We start from the raw sequence: 10,810 nt of genomic DNA, 5'->3' as shown, positions 1-10,810 counted from the left end.
ACTAACAATTAAAAGTTGATGAACTGATATAAAGCGTAATGCATCCTTTACCTATGCAATGATGTTTCTCAGTGTCTTATAATAAAAACCTATTAAGATAAAATTAAATTTATGTTAATATGAAATTAGATGGCAAATGTTACTCCAGCCTGCAATAAAATTTAACTCTCCATACAGAAAAGATTTGTAGCAGATATGAAACTTGATGTCTGAAAGTTAGAATTGTTTTATTTAACAATCTTCAATGCAAGTGCACACAGTGGACAAACTTCATTCTACATCAAGAACTATTAATTGAAATCTCCAATGACTACGTCACACTGTCTATAGATGTTCACCTGAAACTAGATTAGCATTCCCTTGAAATGCCCCCAAATTGGCAGTTTGTCCTATAGCCGTGATGGCAAACCTATGGCACGCATGCCACAGGTGGCACGCGGAGCCATATTGGTGGGCACGCAAGCTCAGCTCCGGCACACGTGCGCACTGGCCAGCTGATTTTTGGGCTTTCTGGACCCACTGGAAGTAGGGAAACAGGCTGTTTCCTGCCTCCGAAAGGACTGGGGGGGTGGGGAAAGCTGTTTTCACCCTCCCCAGGCTCCTAAAAAGGCTCTGGAGCCTGGGGAGAGGAAAAAATGAGACTACTGGGCCCACCGTGCCATCACATGCTAAAAGTGGGGGGAGTGTTACGCATGTGTGGGGCACATAGAATTATGGTGTGGGCACACACGTGTCGTGCGACCCCTGCTTTTGGCACGCGATGGCAAAAAAGGTTAGCCATCACTCTCCTATAGTGACCAGAATGATAGGCAGTTATGACATACATGCAGATATTTCTAATACCACCCCAAAGCCCTGATCAAATAAAAAGTGCATAACTAAAAGATAGAACTAATACACAAAAGCAACTAAAGCTTTACAGCCTTCTATACTGCCATTTCCAATATAATACTTAAGTCTTAATCCTACCGCTTTAGTCTCTCTGATAGTTTTATATGTGTTGCTGTAGGGAATATGTACGTATGTAGGATCTTTCAGGTTAATGATAAAACTACAAGAAAAACAATAGAAATTCTTGTTTTCTTCAATCTGCTCTTTTTTCTTTTTTGTTTTTATTACAACATGTACTACACTATTCCTTTGTTTGAATTTCTAGTTTGAGTCTCGAGCACTGCAGATATGAACAATCAACGTATACTTGAATGGCATAATGCAGAAAGCTTACCAGTTCTACATTAAGTATTCTACATTAAGTATTTCATGGTATTGTTTTAAACTGAAGTAAGTGATTTAGTAACTACACATTTAACCAGTTCAACAGGGATCATATAACCTTATCTAGAGCTATAACTTAGTAGAACTAACAGGCGTTAAAGCAGAGAGCTCTTCTTCGATTTCTGCCTTTCATTCTCCTCAGAGTCTGGATATCGAGTAAGATCCAGGATCAGTATCTGACTAAACATAAAGTCATCTTGCTGAAAAAGGAAGAGAGATTGGGTACATATTATCTTATTGTAATGATACAGGGATAGTTTTCAAAATCATTTAAATTTCATTTAATTTAAGGGTGTCTCTTTTCCATCTCTGAAACAAGTTGGGCAAAGGCATTACTTACTTTAGGGCAGACTCCAATTAAAACATCTGCTTTAGAATAGAATTCTTCCTTCAAAGAAATAACTATAATCTGAAAGCTTTCTTCTGATTGCTGCCTAATAAAGCTTGATACCTTTTTGGAGAAAAAAAAAGAGATGGCTAAGAAAATTGCTAGTTATATGAAATACAATATCATCCAGAAGGAAATTTATTTTATAAATCGGTAAATAAGCTGCTCGGAAAAAATCAAAAAATCAAAATATTATAGTATAAGATACTGGCTGAAAATGCACTAAGTAAAAAATAAGGTACGTATTTAAATTTTCTTTGCTATATTTATGGTTTAAATGTGTTAACTTATTTCTGAGTTATTAAAATTTATTTCTTTTTAAGATAACTGAGTGCTGTACAACTCCCAAAATAGGTAATTGACATTAAAAAATATATTCTCACAATACTAGACAACACAGTATCAACAGTAGAAACCTTCAAATTTCTAGGTTCTATCATATCGCAAGATCTAAAATGGACAGCTAACATCAAAAACATCATCAAAAAAGGACAACAAAGAATGTTCTTTCTGCGCCAACTCAGTAAGCTCAAACTGCCCAAGGAGCTGCTGATCCAGTTCTACAGAGGAATTATTGAGTCTGTCATTTGCACCTCTATAACTGTCTGGTTCGGTTCTGCAACCCAACAAGAAAAACACAGACTTCAGAGGATAATTAGAACTGCAGAAAAAATAATTGCTACCAACCTGCCTTCCATTGAGGACCTGTATACTGCACGAATCAAGAAGAGGGCCGTGAAAATATTTGCAGATCCCTCGCATCCTGGACATAAACTGTTTCAACTCCTACCCTCAAAACGACGCTATAGAGCACTGCACACCAGAACAACTAGACACAAGAACAGTTTTTTCCCGAAGGCCATCACTCTGCTAAACAAATAATTCCCTCAACACTGTCAGACTATTTACTGAATCTGCACTACTATTAATCGTTTCATAGTTCCCATCACCAATCTCTTTCCACTTATGACTGTATGACTATAACTTGTTGCTGGCAATCCTTATGATTTATATTGATATATTGATCATCAATCGTGTTGTAAATGTTGTACCTTGATGAACATATCTTTTCTTTTATGTACACTGAGATCATATGCACCAAGACAAATTCCTTGTGTGTCCAATCATACTTGGCCAATAAAAAATTCTATTCTATTGCAAGATTACACAGAATGACATTAACATTAAATTGGGAGCTCTATCCAAAATAAAGCAATTCCTCCTCAGTAGGAAGAGGAACGGTGGAAGGGGGGGTTGAGAGTTGAGAAGGCATGCTTCCAGGCCCCTAAAGATGGAGACCAATTAGAGCTAGATGTGCTAGATGTTACTGGAAGAAGGCAGTCCTGAGAGGAATGGGACAATTCTTCATGGCCATCTGGCCATGGCCAACTCACCACAGACAATTCCATACTGGATAATTCAATGCAATGAATGTTATCTGGCACTGTTTCTTCAACATTATTTCCATTTTTGTCAATGTCTTGTAGAGTAAGGAAGATGACCTTGATGGAGATAGGCAGGGTAGGATACAATTCTAATCCTACTTTAGACATGAAAGTGAACTGGGTAACTTTGGACCAAACCCTCTTTCTCTCTCTCATCCCAACCCATCTCACAAAGTTGTTTTGATGGGCAAATAGGAGGTGAGATCATTATACAACCCACCTTGAGGTTTTTTTTTAATTTTTTTGTCACAACAGTATACACAAACAAATGTTATAGATAAAACAGCATATCTTGAAGAAAGAAATATATATATAACAATAGGACAGGAACGGTAGGCACTTTTGTGCTCTTATGCACGCCCCTTATAGTCCTCTTAGGAATGGGGTGAGGTCAATAGTAGACAGTTTTTGGTTGAAGATTTTGGGATTTTGAGTAGAAACTATGGAGTCAGGTAATGAGTTCCAAGCATTAACAACTCTGTTACAGAAGTCATATTTTCTGCAATCGAGTTTGAAGCGGTTGACATTTAGCTTGAATCTATTTTTTGCTCTTGTAATATTGCGATTGAAGCTGAAGTAGTCTTTTATAGGAAGGATATTGCAATAGATGATTTTGTGTGTTAAACACAGGTCATGTCGAAGTCAACGGAGTTGTAAGTTTTCTAATCCCAGGATTTCAAGTCTGTCGGTATAAGGTATTTTGTTTTTTTCAGAGGAATGAAGAACTCTTCTAGTGAAATATTTCTGGACTCGTTCTATTGTATTTATGTCAGAGATGTGGTATGGGTTCCAGATGGATGAGCTGTATTCAAGAATAGGTCTGGCAAATGTTTTGTATGCTCTAGTTAGTAGTGTAGAGTTTTTTGAAAAGAAGCTACGTAAAATTAGGTTTACAACTCTTAGGGCCTTTTTTGCTATGTAGTTGCATTGGGCTTTGGCATTAAGGTCATTTGATATGAGAACTCCAAGATCTTTGACAGGGTGGGGGTCGTCAGTTAGGTAATGTCCATCAAGTTTGTACTTGATGTTAGGGTTCTTTTTTCCAATATGTAAGACTGAGCATTTGCTGGTTGAGATTTGGAGTTGCCAAGTTTTAGACCAATCAGAAATTAAGTCGAGGTCTTGTTGAAGTTATTTGAGTTAAACGTTGGATATAGCTACAAGAAACAGAGAAAGGAATGACTTACTTTTCCAATGTTTGTGTTATCTAGAGCTGCATCAACTTCATCTAAAACAAAGAATGGAGCAGGCCTAAAACTGAAAAAACAACATAAACACAATTAAATGATTTATTAAAAATTAGTGAGAGGTCAGTTCCTGTGACTTGAAGGCTGAAGGCTGCCACCTTTATAATTCAAAAGCAAGTAAAGAATTTAGCTTTGTAGGACAAAGCCTTGATTATAGTTCCTGGAAAGATGACTCACAAATACTTAAAATATGTTGTCTAACAACAGATATTGGAGGCTTATTTTTGCCTGAGTTTGGGGAAAAATGTTTTCAGACATTATCCTCTGAACTGGATTTGGAAATCAGTGAAGTGTACACAGTTAGAATCAGTTTGAAGACTGAGTGCATTGTCAAGTTTATCAGGTTTACAATTTGTAATATGGTTTGGGAAAAGCATGTGAAATCTCTTCACTGAAGTTTAAAGAAGACCTTTTCTGATCTCTGTCTATTGTGATCTCTCTGAGGAAGAAATTTTTCTGTCAGTCTTGGCTAAAAAAAATTCTCAGAATTTTCTATCTGGCCAGCATGGAAGACAGTAAACACTTTATGGATCTCAGTGACTAATCATCATCATTTTGAAATGCCTATTTTTCCCTTTCATGTTTTGTTTTTGGTTGGTCTGTTGGTTATTCTGTTGGTTCTTGCCTTAAATATTTATTTTAATTTCATTAACAAAAGTGTGTAGGAGGAATGTGGTATACTTGTCCTCCGTGAATTTTTTTTATTTTTGTTGCTTTAATTTTTTTAGGTATTTTTGTTATATATTTTTAATTTTAGGTACATCCCAAAGGTGCTTTTTCAAAAGGCAACCGGACTTTGTTTTTCCTTGAAAATATTTCGCTTCTCATCCAAGAAGCTTCTTAGATGAGAACTGAACTGACAAAGGTCTTGGATGAGAAGTGAAACGTCTTCAAGAAAAACAAAGTCCAGCTGCCTTTTGAAAAAGCACCTTTGGGACAACCATGACCAGGATGACTTAGAATCTCCATAGACAATTTTAGGTGTATTTATTTTCATCACCCGATGGATTAATTTTGTAGGAATTCTTTGGGACCATATAGCATAATATTAATTCACATATCTATAATGGTCTGCCTCAAAAGCCAGCTTATTTTCTATGGATATGGTCTATTACATTTCACGTTTTTATATGCCAAGATTAAGGATATTACAATATTTATTTTTATTCTTTTAAAGACATTTATTTGTTAGAATGTTAATGTTTCAATGCTAGAAACTTTCCAAATCATTTGCTTTGAGATGGGCAGCAAATAAATTCTATAAATAAATAACAAATAAATACTAAATTGAAATGTTAAAGATATTGAAATATCCTTAAATGTACAAAGATATTTAAAATAATAAATAATTATAAAGCTGATTTTATATTTTTACAAGAGTCTTATTTCAGAAATGATGAAACACCATCTGAAATTAATCAGGTACTTCACAAATTACTGGTAATAATAGTATTAATGCAGCTGGAGTTGTGTTGTTCATTGGAAAAGAGGCTAATATAGCAATAGCACTTAGACTTATACACCGCTTCATAATGCTTTACCGTCCTCTCTAAGCAGTTTAGAGTCAGCAGCATATGGCAGAATATTGATCAAGTAAATATTCAACATCAAAAATATATTGATCCTAACAGACATATTATTATTATTAATCTGAGGATATTTAACTTTGACATTTCTTGCTAATTTTTATGGGCTTATTAAAAACAATCCTGATTCATTTCATAGATATTTTGCAAAATTGTATATATTAGTATATGATCATTAAGTAATGGCATCAATATACTGATGTATCCAAATACCAATAGAAACTTAATCTCCTAAAATATAGTTACAATCAAATTCAGAAGCTAATCTAGGCTTATATACAAAAGTTTAATTTTACAAATGTATGGCATACATTTCACCTTCAGAATAGGACCTTGTTTTTTAATGAAAAGAAATCTGAATTGGAGGGGGGGGGGGGAGGAAGATTTTATTTTGTCTTAAATTTATCAAGATTGCCATTCTTGCCAGTGAAATAAAATATGCTCTCAAAGAATGCCTTGTTCTGTTAGAAATCTTTGAAGTGTGCATCACTGCCTTGAGTTTGAAGCTCTGAGAAGGCATGATCGATCTCAGCAATTTAGTAGAAAAGATCCCTCTCACATTACCTTCCTTTTCCAGAAACAGTAGCAAGATCCAGCTTGCTTACCTGTGCATCGCAAACACAAGAGCCAGAGCTGCAACAGACTTTTCTCCACCTGACAGGTTGTCCATTGGCATAAATCGTTTCCCAGGAGCTACACAGTTATAGCCGATGCCTCCCAAGTAAGGTTCTTCGGGATTCTCTGGACTAAGGAAGGCCTACAAGACACATTTTCTCATTCAGTTCAGAAGTAGAGGACGTTAAGCTCAGTTTTAGAATGAGTTTCCCATTCTTTGCTAGGGGCAGCAGAGTGTTTCAAAAGGTAGTTGGGCTGCTACATGAGTGTCATTGTTGCCTTGAGTTCCTCAGGGGGTATAGTGTTCTCTATCTCAGGGGTAGTCAACCTTTTTATACCTACTGCCCACTTTTGTATCTCTGTTAGTAGTAAAATTTTCCAACCGCCCACCGGTTCCACAGTAATGCACCGTATATCGTCATCTGCGCATGCCTCTCGCACATCGTGGATTGGGTTTGGGGAGGGGGGGCGCCGGCTACCAGTTCTACTTGTCTGTTACAGCTGGGTGGTGTGGGGGGAGATGCGCGAGCTATTCTGGGATGAGGCTCTTTTGTTTGCGGTCGCACTATAGCGCCATTTAGTTTCACTTACATAACGTGAACTAAACCTATGCGTGAGTGATACAAATAGTATATTTTCAGAAATTTAAATTGTCACGGGGAATTTTATGAAAACCTAATGAAAATGTATTAAATAATGCTATGAAAATTTTTTTAGAAGTCAATTAAATTTAAAAAAAGAAAAGTGCTTCAGTACCGGCCCAAACCCCTACTGCCCACCATGAAAGCTGGAATGCCCACTAGTGGGCGGTAGGGACCAGGTTGACTACCACTGCTCTATCTAGACAATTCCACCAGGAGATATCTGAAATTTGGTGTTTGGGGTTTGGTGGCACTAGAATTATGAGAACACCTAATTTTATCTCTCTGTTCACAAATTCTCACAAGGTGTTTGGTGTCAGAATGGCAAGAGATCTGAAGCTTAAATGAGATACGATGAAAAGGGATTCAACCTGCACTAGATAGATACACTTTCTTAAGGATCACAATACCTGCATGTACTTTTAAAAGTACGTTCTGGAATAATCATGTTACTGAGTTATTAAGTTTGCCTCCTCCCAAATAGACCATTCCATACTTTGCCATGGCTGTATGCAACCCTTCAAAGTGCTCCTACCAAGAGAAAAACCTCTCTTTGGTAACAACTCTCTGTGATGCAATGCCTTCCATTCTTCAAGCTTACCTGTTGTTATTGTTTTGAGGCCATGAGGCCTCTTCTTATAATTTCCATTAAAAGACATTAAAAGACCTCTTAGGAAAGTTTTACTAAATTTTGAGGTGTTCGTGTTTTAACGTTTGAAGACCTCTCGGTGTTTTATGTTAACTGTTTAAACCTGTATTTGTTGTTTCATTCTGTAACTACATTGCATTGTTTATGCTTCACTTTAGCAACTTTCATGTATACTGCCCAGGATGGAAATGGCATACATAAATTAATAACAGGTTCTTAATAGTGGTGTATGATGTATCTATTGTCAAATGTCTAGTTTTAATTAATCAATATTAATGAAATATTAACCTGAGCGCTGTTGTTTCTACAAAGTTTCTTGTAGATCTGATCAATAGCGACTGACACATGCTCAAAACACTGGCTGAATCTCTCGTATCTCTTTTTTTTCACTTTTTCAAATTCTTGCCTACACAATCTGGCTTCCTTCCTATGGACTTCAAATGCTATGGAGGATTAAATGGAATAAAATGTAGCAGTTAAGCATTAGAACTGATATTAGTAAATGTATTACCTCACCTTAAGTTATCAGCAAACACAAAAATAACTATTATTATAAATATGTGTAATAGGGTACTCTAAAATTTAAACATACATTCTATTTCAATTTATAGGCAATATTTTTTAATGGAGGAAAAGGATTAAAAAATAAGCCTCAAGTGCCAATATTTGGTCCTGATTTTTTTTGTCCTTCCTTCAAAATAACCATCTCTCTGAAAAGAATATATTATTTATTGTAGCTATTCTCTTTATTCAGCAGTATTACAATACAGCCATGAACACAGTGGGAAATAACAAAAAGTCATACACACTTGTGTCCTGCTGCACATGCTACAGTTTTTTGTGATGCTACTCTTGATCTTTCTGAAGCATTTGAAGCCTTTAAATGTACAAGGGTTTAGGTGTAGAGTACAATATGCTCATTTATAAACATACATGTACATACAAAGTTAAACTGAACTGGACCCTAAATCTGATTCACTAGCAAAAGTTCAAATTAGAGATAAAACAAAATGAAGTGCTAGAAAAGTGCCTCAATTCCATAAATAATTAATGAAAAAGTGAGTATTAATTACCATTGACAGATTCTTGGAATCTGCCTGTAACAATATGAAGCTTCTCCAGTGCTTTGAGATTTGGTGCTGTTGTTTTTAACAAAACATTTTCTTTATATGCTGCTTCTTGCTGAAGTTGTTCTAAGTGAGTCTCAATCTCTTTGTCAGATTGCAATTTCTAATTGTAAAATGAAACAATTAGTGATGACAACAACCAAGAAATATTTCTGAACCATTAAGGACTGATTAGAAGTCTCAAGAGGTAAAGAGTAAGTGGAGTAGATCTATGAGCAGCTATAGCTTTAAATAACACGATAAAATAATATAGAATTTTAAAGATAGAAAAGAACACAAATTATAGTGTGGCTGTTGAAATGCATCTTTTGAAAGTCATACCCTGTATTATTTGTTTACCCATTATATTCTGGGGATTTCTGCAAGATATGGAAAAAAACATCAAGATGCTAGCTACAGTGGTGCAATCAAAGTTTTTTTATGTGTGATAAAACCAGGCTGAGCGTCAAGTGTATTCTTATTATGTCCATCTTGATATAATTTTTTAGGACCACACCTTGTAAACATTTCTATTATATTCACTGTTCACTGGAGAAATAAAGCTTCTTAGTAATAATCTTATATAGGCGTGATACTGAAACTATCTAATTCTAAATATATAAAGTTCAACTTTTGGGATCTGACTCAAACCAGATGTGAAACTGTCTGATTGTGAGTTAAAGCACTTGCTTTAAAAAAAACTGAAGTAGTGTAACCTACAAGAGCACTTAAACTTATTCACTGAAAGGCACTTTCAAGATTTCTTTGTGAAGTCCTAAATAAAAATCACAATATACTTGACTGAAATACCACTTCCCACATCTTGAATTGAAATGTTTTTTTTTAGGTATTATGGGCCACATAGGAAACCGCAGCAGTATGTTGTGTGTTTTTGCCATTGTATTCAGTTGAACAGAAAATGTTTTTTATTCACTACAGGTAGTATCAACCTATATTTGCAATTGGGACCAGAGTTTCAGTCATAAATATGACCGGACCTGATTTTGCAACAGATTTTGCAATTTGTTACAGTGATTATTAAGCAAATCATATAGTCCTAAATCTGAATCACATAGTCTTTAAGCAAATCACACAGTTGTAAGTTGCTTAGACTAATAATCAATATTATATATGGAAAGAATATACACTGTATTACCTTTAACTGTTTTCTAATACTGCTATAGTCTATCTGAAGTGCCTCCTCTCTTTCATAGATATCTGCAGAGACTTCTGTGCTTTCAGTATCAGGTGCCAGCTGTAGCAAATAGTTAAGTCAATATTAAGAGTTAAAATAAAGTCAATATGTAAGAGTTAAAATAAAGAAAAGAGCAATACTATTTCACTTCTCTGAACCTAGCCAACATTTGAGGGATTAAAATGTCTTTATTATGTATGATGTATTTTTTTTAAACTTGAACAGGAAAAAAAATGATGCAGAATAAGCAACCTTTAATTCTCATCCCAAAGGTGCTTTTTTAAAAGGCAACTGGACTTGGCTTTTCCTATAAGACGTTTTGCTTCTCAACCAAGAAGCTTCTTCAATTCTGGTATCTTTAATTCTCATATCTGCAATATAAATAATCACTTTCTAGCTCTTTTAAAAATCTAGTTTGATGCAGTTTTATTCGTTTACAATTATGAACAGATTCTCAACATCTAAAATTTCCTTAATGATTCTGCCACAAAGGAGGCTACAGTACCTCAATTTCACTAATGTCATCCAGAGATCCCAAAAGAAGGTTTATCCTTAAATCTTGCAGCTTGCAATCAAGAAGCATATTATGCCTTTCTAATTTCTTCTGTTCCAGAGAGGTCTCAATAGCTCCTGCTTCCTTTTGTAATGTTGCTAACTCTCTGC

At 35.3% G+C, this 10,810-nt stretch overlaps 1 protein-coding gene across 3 annotated transcripts in view; it reads right to left on the bottom strand.

Annotated features, from left to right (window-relative positions):
• Window positions 1-75: 75 nt before the first annotated feature.
• Window positions 76-10,810, bottom strand: part of SMC1B (structural maintenance of chromosomes 1B) — a 36,526-nt gene continuing 25,791 nt past the window's right edge. For 2 of the 3 annotated variants that reach the window (XM_058191133.1, XM_058191135.1), the window contains 8 exons: window positions 10,653-10,806; window positions 10,109-10,207; window positions 8,920-9,076; window positions 8,135-8,289; window positions 6,547-6,698; window positions 4,296-4,365; window positions 1,616-1,726; window positions 76-1,475 (listed from right to left, as the gene is read on the bottom strand). In XM_058191133.1, coding sequence (XP_058047116.1) covers window positions 1,371-1,475; window positions 1,616-1,726; window positions 4,296-4,365; window positions 6,547-6,698; window positions 8,135-8,289; window positions 8,920-9,076; window positions 10,109-10,207; window positions 10,653-10,806 — 1,003 coding nt within the window. In that variant the 3' untranslated portion in view covers window positions 76-1,370. Of the gene's footprint in view, window positions 1,476-1,615; window positions 1,727-4,295; window positions 4,366-6,546; window positions 6,699-8,134; window positions 8,290-8,919; window positions 9,077-10,108; window positions 10,208-10,652; window positions 10,807-10,810 lie in introns of those variants that run through there. The other variant, XM_058191134.1, reaches the window with a different exon arrangement.

This window comes from Ahaetulla prasina, chromosome 7, assembly GCF_028640845.1.
Source record: "Ahaetulla prasina isolate Xishuangbanna chromosome 7, ASM2864084v1, whole genome shotgun sequence".
Taxonomy (NCBI): Eukaryota; Metazoa; Chordata; class Lepidosauria; order Squamata; family Colubridae; genus Ahaetulla; species Ahaetulla prasina.
Note: the sequence above shows the minus strand (reverse complement) of the source record. Positions and strands in the feature narration are given on the sequence as shown.